Raw genomic sequence first — 17,677 nt, 5'->3', positions numbered from 1 at the left:
AAAAACAATTTAACATACACAATTACGTGTAAAAATTATGTAAAATTGAACTAAATAGCAAAAAATTGCAACCCAGCCTGTATAAATATAATATTTCTAGCGAAGTGTTGCATTAACAAAGCCGAAACAACAAGAACAAGTGCTCCAAAAATCTTAAGGTATGAATATTGTTTGAAGTTTTTGTTATAATTATTTTAGCTTTTTGCTTCGTTGAATTTTAATACATCCTGTTTTAAATTGTTAACTAGGTTTTAAATAAATATCTGACTAAAATTAACTGGGACAAGATGGGGTTAAATAATTTTGGTAAAAATAGTTTCACTTTTTTTTCACAGTTTCGCTTCACTGTGTTCAATTAATTTATTTAGACATCTTTTACGGGGAGGATTTTTTATAATAACTTAATCCTATTGAATAAATAACAATGTATTTTAATAATAATTATTTAGGATTAAATCAATTTTGCAATCAATGACAAAGAATTAACAAATTAATAAATTTTCGTCTATTTATTTTGCCATGTTATCAATATAACAATCTAGATTGATAATTACAAGAAAGGACGGATTTTAGACTTTTCTATTCCCCAGCTTATTTATGTGAAATGGCTATGTATAGCTTTCTCGTTAGTTCTCCAGACTAGGTTTCAAGACCTAGATAATGGACAATCAGGAAACCTCTTTTCTCAGATGTTAGGATTAGCAGTATGCGTCGGACTAAGTCTTCAAGTGGTCTTATGTGACCCAGCACCAGCAACTACCGCGGCTGTACAAGCGGCCCCAACTGTCCCAACTTCCTCTGCATTTGTGAACCCCAATTTTGCTGGTAACCCAGCGTTTTCTGGATATAATGGATACAGGAGTTGTTACAATACAGCTAGTCCAAATGTACCTATAATTAGTTATTCCAGCAACCGTGGCCCAGATGGAAGTTACTCATACAGGTGATAACATACATATACATATAAAAAAAAACATTTGAAACATTTTTTTTAGTTTAAAGTATACGATACCTGAAATCACGATAATATTGAAAGTTGAAATTATGTTTATTTGATATTATATATAACCTTGAAATAAAATAAAAATATTTTTATTTATTTATAATTATATATATGGCATGATACAATCTGCCAATACTCATACACATTCTAAATATAATTGTGTATACATTTTAGATAATACAATAAATTACTAATAATTATAATAATATATATAATTATTATATTATATAATTATAATCGATACTACATAGATCAATTATTTATTTTATATGACGTTTTATACTATATTTTAAGTTATGCTACGGGAGACGGAAAGCAAGCCCAAGAAAGTGGATTTTTGAAAGATGCCTATATTGACAATACTGGATCACCACAAGGAACACAGGTAATATGTCATCCCGTACAGCATAGGTCATCAGCTTTTAATTAGACTCCGGAGTATGCTCAATGGAACTAAACAACCCGATTCCGTCACCTCCTTTTAAACAACACTTATCTCAAAGCACAGATGCTCAGGAGTTCAGATGCCGCACTGCGCTAATCTTAATTTCTTCAACAGCAAAGGAGTCTTTGCCTCTTTACATCTTCTATAGACAGTTTAATATGGGTTTATTTAAGAGGTGGTTAAATAGACATGGACGGGCCTTCCAATAGGTCACATCTCATTAAAAATCAGGTGGATATGTGGTCTGTCCAGGTCTATATAAAAAAATGTGACTTTTTGAAAATAATACGTTTTGAACAAAACATTTTTTATAATAAATTTCAATATATGTTCAAAACCTTTGATTGGTATCTTATAATTCTTAAATGTTTTTTGATTCTCGCAGGTCAAATAGACTTGTCTCTAATTTAACCATTTCTGTAGGATTTCGAAGAATACAATTATTTTTGTTTCAGGTTGTTGAAGGCAGTTATGCCTACACTTCTCCAGAGGGAACGCCCATTCAAGTCAGTTATGTTGCTGATGAAAATGGTAATTATTATAAAAGTCTTCAGTTAATGCCAGCTAAACATGTTAAGTTCCTTGGTGATCACAAAATCGGAATAGCCTTTAAAGCTGCTTTGTATGTTCGCTTTGCTTAATGTATGAATGATGAAAATCTTCGTTATTTACTATATATATTTACGTTTATACAGGTTTTAGAACAGCCGGTGTGCACATTCCCGCTGATGGCAAAGGCGTGGCCCCAGCGCTGCTAGGCAACGGCGTGGCACCTGGGTTGCTTGGCAATGGCTACAACCATATTTACGACCCTAGACAGAATCGCTTTAACTACGACCCACGTTACAATAGTTTTAACAACTATCAAAGCCCACACAACTTCAATCAATACAATCCCGCAAGGCCTTTTGCTGCCCGATACAACCTCTACAATCCGTACCGCAATGTTAAAGATATCAAGAAAACAGTATAAAATATTACACTTAAAAAAAGTATGTACAAATTATTGTAAAAGTGTAAATAAAATGGTGGTAGTGTTGAATTTTATGTTATGTGATTTTTAATATTACGTTTCATATGTCCTCATTCCATAGGACATAACTTCATTCATATATTTGTTCTCTCTGGAACCATTAAAATTCTTATAATATATAAAAAAAATACAATATCGTATCGTACTAAACACTTCTGCATTCTAAAATACGCAGATCTTTTGACTTAATTTTTTATTCTGGAAGCATTTATAATAAGCTTTCAATTATAAGGATTTATATGACTGACAAGTAATAAAAGTCAAAAATCAATTTAAAGGCGATACCCGAAGGTTTGATGAGGCAAGATATGGGCAGTATAATAAATTTTCTTTTAAACCTTGTTGAAGTGTGTCATACTGCAACTGGTTTGATAAGATATGAACGATAAAGTATATTTATGTTATACATAGAATACAAAATAAACAACGTAAAATAATTTCTGTTGTTACCATATAAAAAGGCATATTTTATCACATATATCCAACATAAATAATCTAAACACACACTACGTGTTATCCACTGCTTTAGGAAATTAATCTTTAAATATTAAACTGAGAGACTCTTTGATATATAGGTATTCGGATATATGCTAGTTCACTCGTACGTTGACAAATTGTAGCTAACGAATTATTTAGCTAAATTTATTATAAGTAAGTAAGTACTGTATAATTTCGAATAAAAATATGTATTTATATTATTTAAGGGATTGTTTTACATGTTTACCATTAATAAAGGAAAGTATACTTGTAAAGTGTATTATTATTTTCTTTACTTTAATTATTACAATAATAGAAAAAACTGATTTTAAATTGCTATTAAGCTCTATCTTTCTCTAGACAGAAAAAGTCACATTTAAGTGTGAAATTATTTCGTGTTTCTAATTTAAAAAATGATCCTAATAAAATATACATTATTTAATCTTTAACTCTGAATAGACATTGAGAATAATTATTTTATTTAGAAGATCCTATTGACTTTAAAATTCAGAAAGCAGTGTCAAGGCAGGTTCGAATAATGTCATCACGTAACAGCTTTCAAGGGACGCCCCTCAAAACCTATCCTTTGTTGACTGCCGACCATAAAATATGAATTTTGCATACGTGGCAATTGCAACAAAAAATACATATAAATACGGCCTGCGATCTGAAATGCACCATTCTTTACTTGCATCTCTAAGGATCGTCTGGATTTAAGATGTTTTTCGTAAGTATTGCTTATTTTATTACTGCATTCATAATAATATATTCATAAATGAGCTTTCATATTTCACATTGTTTCACAATCGTTTGAGATAGCGATATATTGTTGAGAGCAGCAGAGAGCATATGAGCAGTGTTGGCCTAGTGGCTTCAGCGGGCGACTCTCATCCTTGAGATCGTTGGTTCGATCCCCGGTTATTCACCAATGACTTTCCGTCACATAATATTCGCTCGAACGGTGTAGGAAAACATGATGGGGAAACCGGCTTGCTTTAGACCCAAAAAGTCGTTTGACAAATGATCATGAAACAGATACAGAAATCTGAGGCCCAGACCTTTCAACCCCTGGCTGAAAGTTACTATACTTCGTAGGAAAATATTGTATTTGGCTATGTATACATTATTTATTATATACATCGATTTTGATTGTATATATAGCAGCAGTCTATTTATTACTTCCTTTATTAAGAATCATGAGCTCCATCATGTTATTTAGCATCTTCAGTTCTAAGCTCTGATGTTTTGTTTGCAGTTACTAACAATACTGGCGCTAGGCGTGGTAGCGGCTGATGTGAGAGATGTTTATTATCAACAGCAAGTGTACACAACAGAACCTATTCCCATATTAAGGCAGGAACAGATAATAAATCCCGATGGCTCTTATAGATGGAAGTAAGTATTATAGTACTATTTATTTTATATATGAAATTAAGTTTAAAGTTAAGCTAAAATGTGTCCAGCATATGTATGCTGTACTAGAAATTACACCATTAGAGATACCTAAGCCATAGGGCACCAGTTCGTAGTCAGTGCGATTTTGTATGTAAAATTATTTTTCACCGCCTCTAGTAGTATGGGATTCAAAGTTGCTTGCGTGTACAAGAGGTCGTGAGCACTTTGATGGTAGCTTGTAGGCTCTGTAGGTAGGATGCAATATCTGAGGACTATTCCTAGAAGCTTGAGCTCGCCAAACTAAAGGTTACGGTATATACATGTATGTATGTATATTCTGCGTTCCAAAATTTAAGTCAATATTACTACAATTTTTCTATAGTAAAACGAAACTAATATAGGATAAGTTTCGGATTCAGTCAATAGAAGTAAAAATGTGTGCGTGTACTAGTGTACACACGTAAGAAGTGAACCTTCTTTATGACCTTATTTTTAGAAAGATGATCAATTGTATGCAACTTTACAGAAATTGGTTAAATAGAGTTAAATTAGATAAAGTTTAACAAAAGGCTTTTATTATCATAGACATGAAAACAAATAATACAATTATTTCATTTTATCATATTACTACTAAGATTATTACAGAATTTCATTAATTGTAATATAATTATTACAAGCATTGTTATGATAATTATATATTTTTGTTATTAATGTCTTCGAATCTTTTCTAATCAACCGTGGTAGGGACAAGAAAAAGATGACGCGTAGCGGAAAAATGTGAAGGTAATTTTTTTTCCAACGCCGATAAAGAAGTTTCACTTCACAAACATAGTTTTATATAAAGATCAAAGACTTCTAATGATTTCAATGGAGATTTTATATTGTTGTACATAAGAAAGAAAAGGTACTCTATAAGTATTTTTTGCGCATCATATGGTCGGCTTTATTGCTTAATGTGATTTCTAACAGGCAAACCTTGGAGTAGGAATTTAACTAAACAGATTTTAATAGTAATATATATATATCATCTATTATACGCACAGTGAAATACAACACTTTATGAATATATTTATATTTTTTTTTAATTCTTAACCCACTCTGTTTCGCAGTTATGAAACAGCTAATGGTATTGCAGCTGAAGAAGAGGGAGTAATAAAAAATGCTGGTATACCTGAACAAGAAATTCTGTCTGCGCAGGGGCAGTATCAATATACAGCGCCTGATGGACAAGTAAGTTGTAGTGTTGTATTATTGCTATAAACTTACTCGTAGCATATTAGTGTAAAAATATAAATTTCTTCCTTATTGATGAGAAAATGTAAAAATAATGCTACAACATTTACTTTTATGAGACATATCTCGAGTTAATTATATTATAAATTAATATTTGAAGTTTAGTATCGAACTTCTAAACTTATTTGTACTTTTAACGTGGTTTTCAAATGAAATTGCATTTTATATGTTATTATTACGTAGTAAATACACGCCATTTATTTACTATGAAAGTTAATATTTTCTCTGGAAATTTATTTTGTGTGAAATTGTATACTAGGTGCAGGTGAACGCCTATCAGATCTTGTGATATTATTCACACGTAGTTTGAAAATCACCAAAAAAGTTGCAAAATGTTCTTTTACGATTTGTACATTATAATTCAGTATTCATAATATTTTACAGATTATTCAACTACAATACGTAGCCGATGAAAATGGTTTCCAACCACGCGGTGCCCATTTACCGACACCACCACCAATCCCAGTGGAAATCCAAAGAGCTTTAGACCATCTCGCCACACTCCCCACCCCGGGTCAAGAACTTAATAGAATAAGAATTTAATTGGCAATTTATTTAAACAGAATTTATCTGTTATATGTTTTTACTGTAGACATATTTATGAATAATAAGGAATACATTTTTAATGCATTATTAACGTGGTTTTATTTGATAGCTATGTCTAAATGTCTTCCATATGTAGAGACATAGAGAGACCTACCTACTCCTAAACAGTTAGTATTACCAGCTTAAATGTAAAAATAAAAAAAATATATATTTTCATATTTTAATACAAAAGATGTGGAAATAAAAAAAAACAAACACAGAAGAGATATTGAAGGCAGCTTCGATAGGTTTCGCAGTTAAGGTCATCTAATATTATTAGTATTGCTCAACGAAGGTTTTTTGATGTTTATCTTACGAACATCGGTTATTAATTTTTTACCGCCTACGCCAAAAATGCTAAGTTATTCATAGTAAGTAATTGAATTATGTAAAATTAATTTTACGATTAGGAAACAAAAAAATTGTTTTAAATAGTGACGAAACCACAATGATTCGAGAATTATAATAATAATATTTTTACTTTAACTACAAACATATAACAATAGCCATTATAATAAGATATTATATTGAATTAGCTTTGGGCCACGTTTTTGCATACTTTGAAATCATCTTACAATAGCCTAAATAGTAGGTACAATATTCAGGAGGAACTAAAAACATCAACGCTCAATATATACTAAAAATTAAGATAGTACATTAAAGTATAAAGGCCTGATTTGAATAAAGAACTATTTTTAAAATAACATACAAAAAAGCATCGAAATCCACAGACAAACGAGACGAGCCAAAAGGTGTTAATTCTACACTCTATGCTCGTCATCTGGCGACCTGCGTTGCTCAACGAGCCGTCAGTTCACTTTCCCCGCCGTGTCAAGGTCGCCAGACCACCGCATTGACATCAGCATACATCTTCATATTCTGATTCCGAGAAATGATTATTATCTTAAGGAAAGCTCTAAGTACTTTAACAGGAATTTCCTTCTAGAATAAGTTATTATGTATTGTTAGTGTAAATCTACCATGCTATATATGCTATTTTTAATCTCAACGTGTGATTAGTAAAACGTGAATGCATTAAAAATAACATATATACATGGCGAAAAAAAACCAAATGTAACATTTTAAAACAAACATTTTCAAATGAAATCCCAGAAATATGCGTCAGAAAGATTCCAAATTCAAATTTCGAATTATTAACTACAAAGCCTTACTAATCCTATTCATAACAACAATTTGTCTACTTTTGATTTTACTTATAGGGCAAACGAGCAGGAAGCTCACTTGATGTTAAGTGATACCGCCCCGCCACCCAGGGACTCTCTAAATGCCAGAGGGCTCGCGGGTGCGTTACCGGCCTTTTAAGGAAAATAACAGTAAAAATAAATTGTGAATATTAAAATCTATAGTTAAAATTTAAATGGAAGTATGACATCAATCAAGTAAATTTGTATATGAATCTTCTACGCTTTTTTTAAACTCCTAATCGGCTGGACCGAGTATGGTAAAATTATTTTATGTTTGAATCTTTTGTATTTAAGACGTATACAGCGTCTGTCGGGTCCGCTAGTTTATATAAATTCCGAGGGAATTTATAAATAAAAAAAAAACAATCTGTCAATTCCTTTCTGTTGGTGGAATTCGACAAAAAAGCATCCTTTCGTAAACATATTTAATCATTTTTAGTGTACATATCGCAATACTTAACTAAATAACTGGCAGATAACCCAGTACTCAGCGGCCCACAATTATTTACATAACATCTATGAAATCTTTTGTTGTAAGAACTATACATAAATGATTATGGAATTACATAATGTTACATCCAACATGATTTTAGCAGATACATTTTCAATCATGTGTTGTAATCTTTTATCGGAACAATACACAATCACGGTTCTGCCCGGGGCTTGCAAGGCGTCAATACATCATATAGACTTTCTATCTTGAAAATATTATATTACTTTAATGTTGAATTTATATAAAAGAATTTTCGATTTTAAGGAGTCTTTGCGCTGACATATAAGGGCCATACTAAGGTCTTACTGCTTTAATTTTACATACGGGAGTCATGTTTAATTTTGCTTTTTTATTTTGTTATTAATGACTCTACACAGGTGAAATTTCTTGTAATTTTGAAAATTAATAATAATAAAATATAATTTAATTATTAATAATAAAATTATAAATATATAAGTTATAATATTAATGAAATTACTATAATTACTTTAAATAATATATATACCTCATAAGATTTTCTGAGGATGGCTAATACAATCAAGAGAATGATTTATTTATTATTTCACTGTCGTTACTTCACTTCCTAAAGTGATATTATTAGGCGTTTAAGGATAAATATTAGTAATATTTAGTAATATATAGTAATATATATAGTATATTCAGTAATACAAGAATGCGTTTTCACAATTATGAATATATTTGTACAATTATGAATATACCCAAATTTTGATAGTGTATGTTACAGTGAGCTTTAATATTCTGTTTACTTGTCTTCACGTAGGAACGAATTGAACAAATTTTTAATAGTATAATATAATTTAATTAAATTCCAGAACTTTCTAAATCATAAGAAATAGTCTCCTCAATCAATATCCTTACGGAGTCAAGGCAAATTGTATTTTGATACTTCAAAACTGCATGTACGTTGAGGTCAACTGAAATGGTAAATTCTTTGTTGACAATTACGTTGGCGATAACATTCGAGGTAATGCATTTGTTTACTTATTTCATAGATTTTGCGCAATGTATTACGAAATTAGGAATGCCGGGAGGTGGTAACATATACTATAAATACTCAAATCGGGACATCACAGCATCGATACATTGTACTTAAATCATACATTGACAACCAGTCATACATACAATGAGGTCTTTTGTAAGTGTTGTGTTGTACGTTATGGAGTTCGCTAGTGTTGTGAAAATAGTTATTTTGTGTCTCTAAATGTGATTAAAATACCATAATTTGGGCGCTAAAGTTTGTTTCATTGTAATTTGAATATTTGATCTCGAAGTTTAACCGCTATTGGTAACGGTAGACACTAGGATTAGAAAAACAACTTGGTCAGCTGTTAAAAACCCCTTCAGGATTGAAGTTTATTAACAATGTTATATTTCAGGTAATTTTCGCCTTGCTCGTCGCTGCGGCCGCGGCAGCCCCTCAAGCCCCAACTGAGCCAATTCCCATCCTCAGACAAGACAGTGAAATTAACGGTGATGGCTCATATCAGTATGCATTTGAAACTGGAAATGGTATCAGCGCTGACCAAAAGGGATCCCTGAAGAAGGTTGGTGATGTTGAAGCTTTGGAGGTTCAAGGACAGTTCCAGTACCCAGGAGAAAATGGAAACATCCAGTTGACTTACACCGCTGACGAGAATGGATTCCAGCCCCGAGGTGACCACCTCCCCACTGCACCACCAGTACCCGAAGCTATCCAGAGAGCTTTAGCCTATATTGCCACAGCTCCTCCACAGCCTGAGAACGCTTAAAGTCATTAAAATTTAGTTTTTTTTGTATAATATAATATTAAGTATATTATGCATTTTATTCAGCTCTACCAAACATCGTCCTGTCTCCAGTAAAATTAAATAACAATTTAAATTAATGTTTGTACAAAATTATCAAGGACCCAACCAAAAACCTCATGGAGGTTTAAATGGCCTCTTGACATTTATTATTTCAGCAAATTTTTTCTTCTTCTGTGTTAAAAAACGTATGTAAGTATAAGTGTTGTGTTACAAGGAAACTTTTGATATCACTTATCTTATTGTTATGACTTTAATATTTTATCTATATTCATTTATATGTAATAAAAATTTGTTATCATTTGTATTACAAACTAAAGCTATTTACTAAAATTCAAAATAATTTATTCATATAGGTAACACATAGTGCACATATGAACGTCAAAAAAGAAATATATATGAAATGCTTCTAATGTTACACTTTACTGAACTGGGGGCCTTGCTAAACGGAGCTTTACTTTTTTATAGGTCGATTCCCGGCAAAAAAAATAACAAGTAAGAAAACTTCATTAGGTCTTCAATATTAATTCAAGTTTAAAATTTGAATTGTAGTGGAATTTATTATATTTCTTGAAAACAAAATTAACACAAATAAAGTAATCGAATTTTTTAATTAAACAAATATATTGTATGCAATTTTCTTAACCTAAGTACATAGAAATATTAATAGAGTAAAAATTGAAAAGAGTAAAAAAAAAGTATTAGTTCGTATATAGTTAAAATATTTACATCAAAAAAATATAATATATTAATTTCCAGTCATATGAAATAATATTTAAATAAAATCCTCGTTATTATTGACATGATTTCACAAGTAGACATATCTATTCTACAATCGTTTGAATCTCCACTTTGAGGTCGTACGTTCGATTCCTAGCTATGCAGCAATGGGTTTATTTTAAGTAACCAATGGAAACTTGCTCTAAATGGTTAAGGGTTAATGTGTCAGATTGATGATTTAACCTTACAAAGAATTATAAATAAAACAGATAGAGAAATGTGAGGTCAAAAATAGAGTTGTCACTGAATTACTATGTCCAAAAACAGTTCTTTTATAACCTAATATAAAATTTACATTTTATTATTATTTATGTAAAAATCTTGGTTTTATTATTTTTAAATCGAATGCTTTTTAATTCTATTTTGGGAGTGTTGTTATATTAAAATTTAGCGTTACTACTATGGGGATTTTTTAAGTTTCCGAACCATACTTCAACGTTAACACATAGTACATACTCGTACATTATACGTACAACGCAATGTGTAATAAGTGTTAAAGTTCGCTATATAGCGAACTGCTAAAGGGACCAAACTTATTATAATTTTTGTATTTTTACATACAACGTTTAACAACAATAACAATAGACAACACAAGTCTCTAAAACACACTCCCATTCCGACCTCAACTATAACCAATAAAGACCAATACACGACAGGACAAGACAAAGACAAGGAATTAATAATAATAAAATATGGGGACGTGATTCTTTTTTCTTGTTGGTCTTTCAGACATCTTTCTAACAGACAACGTTATTCCGGCTTTTGGTTTCAATTAAGTATAAGAACTACATCATGTATTTTGAAGTTCACAAATATTGCAAATATACAAAGGCATTTAAAAACTAACTTCTCAACTTTTGACCTTATAATAATTATAAATATTACCTTGATGCTCAAGATGATTGTAAATTAAACGTTGTTATACGTTGCGTTCATAATTACTCAATAAAAAATTGATGGCAATTCGACTTGAATTGGCTATCTTATTATAAGTAGATAGAACGGGGGGCCCGTTTAAGTATCAAACAAATTCGTTCGTTCTAATGTTATGCAAATAACTTTGGCCTTCTCCTTTTTATTATATGGTAAATCAGACAGCCCTCGACAATTGGATGACACTATTGACACGTATTTCACGTGTGCTTTAGTAGAAAAACGAATATTATTCGATTTTGTTTCCTTTGGAGTAGAGACTCTTAGGCTGTGGGGTTCAAGTGCTAATTAAAGATTTAAGTTGGCTCGTAGATAGTACGGGTGACCCCAGAGCTGGTGCTTTCCTCGCTCAACGAATAAGTAACGCAATAGAGCGAGGAAATGCTGCCAGCGATACGCACAGGGACCAAACATTTTAAATTTGTTTTAATTTTATATTTAATAATTTTTAATTGTTATTATTTGTATGTAAATTATGAATATTGTAAATATTTGTGTGTTGGAAATAAATAATTAGTGTCATTGTGTAGTTGGCATAAAAAGTACAGAACAAGGATTCTAAACAGCGATTGATTTAGCTTAATTGTCGACGCAATCCAAGCTTTGATATCCAGTAAAACAATAGTTGTTTAAAGTTGATAGGTACAGGAACCTAAAACTTGCCTGTCTGTTAATAGTTGTACTACAGGTACCTACCTAGAAAGGGCCTAGTATTAGAAAATCTAAAAAAACAAATTTTGATAAATTCAAAATTAATTTGTCTAATAAAAAAGATATATATATATATATATATATATATATGGAACTAAAGTGTATTGTATGCACAATACACTTTAGTTCCATATTTAAATTTTAATTCACTAATAAATACGGAATAGTATTCCATACCCAGGGACATTTTTCCCAACTCCAGTCACCAGCTGACATTCAGCACGACAAACGGCCCAAATTCATAATTTATTTAATAATTTTATTTTTGACTGCGATACCAAAATGTATATTGGTAACACCAGTGATAAGTTTAAATGCAAATACTTTGTTTGGATGTCTATTGTGCCAAAAGGTCAAATTGAAAGTTCAAATGACATTTGTCTACCGATTATATAAATATTGACTTTCCAAATTTAAACCACTGTTCTAAGTTTAAAAATATAAGTTATGAAAAACATACCCCATACAAATGTAATTACTTATGCTTATATAGAGTATTTGTTAGTGTAGATTTAAGTGTAACTGTCGCTTAAATTTACACTAAATTATCTCATTGTAGTGCATGCAAGTTTCTATAAAAATAATATTTTTTATTTTGCATTTTTTTCAAAAACCGTTGCCAATTAGTAAAATAATGGACACGTTTGCAGTTTTTTCATTTTAACCTTGAAAAACATTTGCCTTTTACGGTCACCTTAATTGGTTTAAGAAGTATGGCTATGGAGAAAACTGTTTTTATAGAGAGTCCTGTAAGTAAATTCCATAGAAATAACAACCAAACATTTAAACCATAAATGTGCGTGGCAGTAAAATCTTAAATATTACATAATAATTTATTAATTTCTAGCAAACAATGATTTTAATATATATTTTACATACTACCTTAAACTACAAACACATTTTATTGCTACTTAAAAACAACTTATATTCGTCTAAATATAAATATATTGTTGTTGGACAAAAAATATCTTTATATATATAATAAAAACTCCTCTTAAACGGATGTACAGATGTTAATATTTTTTTTCTATGCGTTTGGATCGCGCCCTGGATGGTTTAGATTCACAAATCAGTATGGCAGATGGCGCTGCATTCAGTATTTCATACTTTGTTTAATATCCTAATCGCTTGAAATATCATGAATACTATAAGTATTAGCTATATACATAAGCATATACTATTTTAGCGCATACTCTTATATTACTTCATACTAGTATTATATAACAAAAAATTGATCTTAAATAAGCGTAAAAAAACCAATTCAGATTATTGATAGTGAAAAATAATAACAGCGTAACATCAGTTTTTCTTGTACTGAAAATTTTTTTTTTGTTTAAACTAGGAGTGATGATTGAAATTAATATATATATAATACTGATATTTACGATTCTCGTTACTGCTAGTAATCGGCTTTTACCATAAAAAGTTAATACTTTGTATAAATGTACTGAAGTTAATAGCTAAGTTTTAAATAACTTGTAAAATTAACATAAATGCATATGTAATACGTCATTATAATTAAGATTTCAAATTGATTGACTTCTAAAAATCATTCAAACGTTCGCTCATATTCAAATGAATTTATTTTGACGGGGCGTATGGTGCAATACCACCCAGTGGTGGTAAGTGGCATCGTGATCCACCCGTATATATACCGAAATATACAGTTAGACCAACATTGTCTTGTGCCTTCACCGACATTTCAGTACCATGAAATCCTTTGTAAGTGGCTGTGCTTAGCTTTGTGACCTTATGTGTCGACCTATAGAGAATATTGAAAAAAAATCTACAATATTTTTATGTGACTCATGGATTACATCATCTATGCGAGTAGTAGTGCTTTCTAAAAAGTAGTTTCTTTTCACAGATCGTCTTATCCCTCCTGGCTGTCGCTCTCGCGGCTCCCCAAGGACAAGAGCCCATCCCGATTCTGAGCCAGAAAAGCGACATCAGCGTAGATGGCTCCTTCCAGTACTCCTTCGAAACCGGAAACGGAATAGTGGCTGATGCGAACGGTCAGCTTAGAAACATCGGTGGGGAGGAGCCAGCTCTCCAAATTCAGGGACAGGTGCAGTACCCAAGCGATGATGGAAGCAACATCCAATTGACCTACGTCGCTGACGAGAACGGATATCAACCCCAGGGTGCCCATCTTCCCACACCACCCCCAATCCCAGCTGACATTCAGCGCGCTTTGGCTTACCTTGCCACCGCACCACCTCAGCCACAACAATAAGTAACTAAACTTGGAGTTAGCCAATTACAAACGAGTAAGCATTACGCCACAGTTTAGCATCAATCGTAATGGTTATTTGTTCTACCGGGCATAACTAACGAAAGCTATAGTTAATATTGTCAGCAAAAGTTTGAGGCTCCAGAAGGGTATGTTCGAACTACAGTGATATTATTTTAAATACTTTTGTATATACTTTTATACTTAACTTAAATAACTTCTATAAAACTTAATTCTTTTATTTACAATCCTATTTTTATTTTTACAATAAAGTGGTACAAATAGCCCTAGACGATGTATAACACTCGTGTATAGGTACTCGTAACTTCGCTCAATTAGAACAATGAAAATAAGGCTTTAAAAATTAACGACTACAATTTGATAAAATAAACTAAATCACCAATTATTTATTCCTCTCGTTAAAAATACTTTTTTGTAAGCATTAGATGTCGTAACTGTTATTACGCAAATGTGTTTTTAATCATTAATTTTGTAAAGGTAACTAGGTTACATCTGTGTACGATACCATTACGATTTCAATATTAGGTAGTAGGCAGTTGTATGCAGATCATAATAATTTCAATGGCAACACACTTTTTAGATAAAGAGCGAATGCAATGCAAATAAATATATTAATTAGTTCTACCAATTGTTATGTACATCATGGCAGTTAAAAAAAACCGATTCTACTTATCAATTTTCTATCCACAAGTAGGAAGCAGTGTCTCATCCCTGAGGTCGGGGCTCCGACCGGTTGTCCACCAATGGACTTACGTCTATTTGCGCAACTATCACTCGCTTGTACGGTAATGGAAAACGAGAGAGTCTTAAATTCAATTATCGACAACATCAGACAGAAGGTGACCCAACTTGTTTATGAAATAAAATATAATAAAATAAACTATGGTATATCTAGAAACGGGTAACAACAGATAAAGTAAGATGATTATATAATGGTTATAATTATTCAAATCTTATAATATAAGCTATTTAATTATTTTATAAGCAATTAATAATTCTGCTAACTGAAAACAACCTTACTAACTTTTAGGTCTTGGCCTCATACTTCTGGGTCCGTTTCGTGATCATTTGTTTTTTCTAATAGACTTCTGTGTCTAACTCATGCCGTCGACACTTTTAAGTCTGTTGCCGATTTCCTCACAATGATATTATATACACACGTAAAATTATATGTAAGTAACCCAACTCTATACTCATTTATTTTGTAGGAATATATCATAAAATATAAAAATTTATTGCTATGAAAATTCATCAAAATCGATTAGTTGGTTGAGAAAGCGTAACTTATGTACGAATATGGGATGGTAACTTTTATAAAAAAAACTAGCAACTTTTAGCTTAAAAGTATGTATTTTAAAAGTCATTGCATATGTAAATTTTATAAAAAAAATGGCAAAGATTGAAGACAATCTAATTTAAAGCGTATAATTTGTAGCTTCACAGATAAATAGTTTATATTATTTTAGGTCACAGTACGTAATGTTCAAAGCACATGATTTGCTATTGCAGATGATATTCTTTGACCCCGCGACCTCCTTGGAGGTGGTAATAATAGTCGTTGACATTTAAATAAAACTAGTTTTAGAGGCCTCCAAGCGTTGCCAACATATTCTCTAGTTTTTTTTTTAATTTATTGACTCGACAATACTGCCGCATCGTTATCATAGACATAATATTAGCATATCTCATTGTAGCTTCGTCTTTATAGTATATGTTAAAGGTTATTGATACTTTGCAGTAATTTATGACATTTTTAATTAATTTTCTGTTTTATTGTCATGTAAAAGCAACCTCCTAGCTGTTTTGATGCAGGCGTCTACTCATTTTTTAAATGACTTTGCATTAATGTTTTATAAATTCGAAATAGTTCTTCTGAAACCTATTACATTATTGTGAGGTCAGGAGAGGCTGTTTTGATGTTTATTGACATACAATCTAATGTGCAGTAATGTTGCTAGTTTGTAAGGATGACAGTATATATTGTATATAATTATTCTATCTGTATATCTCAAGAATAAGATAAAAAGTATTTTCTTTATTACGCTGAAAATCTGTTGACATTATTTTAAAACAAATTTAAGTATAAACACAATTGTATACAGAAAAATTTACTAACGATTTCAATATAATGAAACATTATACAATATACAGAATTTGGATTAGATAGTTACTATTAAAGTTAAAATCATTTTGAATAAAATTCTAACATTATTTTTTCACACGGCCTTAAATCGACAAACATTGCTGGTTACGAAAATAAACAGATAACTTGTTAAATATAATGCAATATATATATATTGCATGAATTTAATATTATCTCAACTATTCTAATGTAGTGGTATCCGGTCCATGATTTCACAAATGGTATATAGACAAATGTAATCAGCATTTCGTTATGTTCTAACTCACTGGTTTTTTTTCACAATGTTTTCACGTGGGTTAGAAGAGGGCTGTGGCTTTTTGCCGGACTACATCTATTATTTTTGTGCTTTGTCAATAAACATAATAATATAAAAAAATGAACTTCGTTTGATGAGACTACATTCTATGATTGTGAAATCTGAAACTCTATGCTCATAGTCGGTATATTTACACGATTGAAGAACTTCACAATAAACAAAATTATAAAGTGTACATCCTGCGTCAGTGATGATTTGGTGGGGCGTGTGTCATCAAGGAGTCAAAAAACTACAATTTTGTGAAAAAGAAGTGAAAACTTTAGCCAAAGTGTATCAAGATACAGTCTTGGATCATGTTGTGAAACCTCTCAGCAATATACTTTTTAAAAATATACTGTAGACTTTCCAGCAGGATTCTGCAACTGGTCACAAGGCTCGAACCACCCAAGCCTGGCTTGCAACCAACGTTCCGGACTTTATAAGAGCTGAAAACTGCCCCTCATCTAACATAGACCTCAATCCTTTAGACTTTAAATTATAGTCAGTTTTAGAGGACATGGCCTGCTATAAACGACACGGCTACAATGATTAAAGGCCTTTATATAAGCCAAAGGTGGCCATTTAGAATATAATATTTTTTATTTTCTTGCTGAGACAAAATTTAGGTAATTGAATAATATTACATTACTTCATTAAAAAAATCATTCATTTGTAAGGGAACTTATGTCTAGACTAGGTATACGGATCAGGATTTCTATATTGATTTCTGATAACGCTCCTTGGGTGGCACAAGGTTGCGGCATCAGATCTAGGGATATATAACTAATTCAATGTTGCATACTAAACAAAAGTTTTGTAACTTATTC

The 17,677-nt window shown here is 31.3% G+C and overlaps 3 protein-coding genes across 3 annotated transcripts; all 3 read left to right on the top strand.

Moving 5' to 3' along the window:
* The first annotated feature begins 125 nt into the window (after positions 1 to 125).
* LOC123707484 (endocuticle structural glycoprotein SgAbd-2-like) lies at positions 126 to 2,490 on the top strand. Its single transcript, XM_045657571.1, has 5 exons — positions 126 to 158; positions 690 to 943; positions 1,298 to 1,388; positions 1,904 to 1,979; positions 2,144 to 2,490. The coding sequence occupies exons 2-5, from the start codon at positions 690 to 692 to the stop codon at positions 2,419 to 2,421; spliced, it is 699 nt and encodes a 232-aa protein (XP_045513527.1). The 5' UTR covers positions 126 to 158; the 3' UTR covers positions 2,422 to 2,490.
* Positions 2,491 to 3,651: 1,161 nt separating this feature from the next.
* LOC123707486 (endocuticle structural glycoprotein ABD-4-like) lies at positions 3,652 to 6,240 on the top strand. The gene is made up of 4 exons (XM_045657573.1): positions 3,652 to 3,685; positions 4,214 to 4,353; positions 5,463 to 5,583; positions 6,031 to 6,240. Exons 1-4 carry the CDS (start codon positions 3,677 to 3,679, stop codon positions 6,187 to 6,189), a joined length of 429 nt encoding a protein of 142 aa, XP_045513529.1. The 5' UTR covers positions 3,652 to 3,676; the 3' UTR covers positions 6,190 to 6,240.
* Positions 6,241 to 9,033: 2,793 nt separating this feature from the next.
* Positions 9,034 to 9,744, top strand: LOC123707487 (endocuticle structural glycoprotein SgAbd-8-like). The gene is made up of 2 exons (XM_045657574.1): positions 9,034 to 9,085; positions 9,327 to 9,744. The coding sequence occupies exons 1-2, from the start codon at positions 9,074 to 9,076 to the stop codon at positions 9,696 to 9,698; spliced, it is 384 nt and encodes a 127-aa protein (XP_045513530.1). The 5' UTR covers positions 9,034 to 9,073; the 3' UTR covers positions 9,699 to 9,744.
* The last annotated feature ends 7,933 nt before the right edge of the window (positions 9,745 to 17,677 follow it).

This window comes from Pieris brassicae, chromosome 3 (assembly GCF_905147105.1).
Source record: "Pieris brassicae chromosome 3, ilPieBrab1.1, whole genome shotgun sequence".
NCBI lineage: Eukaryota > Metazoa > Arthropoda > Insecta > Lepidoptera > Pieridae > Pieris > Pieris brassicae.
Note: the sequence above shows the minus strand (reverse complement) of the source record. Positions and strands in the feature narration are given on the sequence as shown.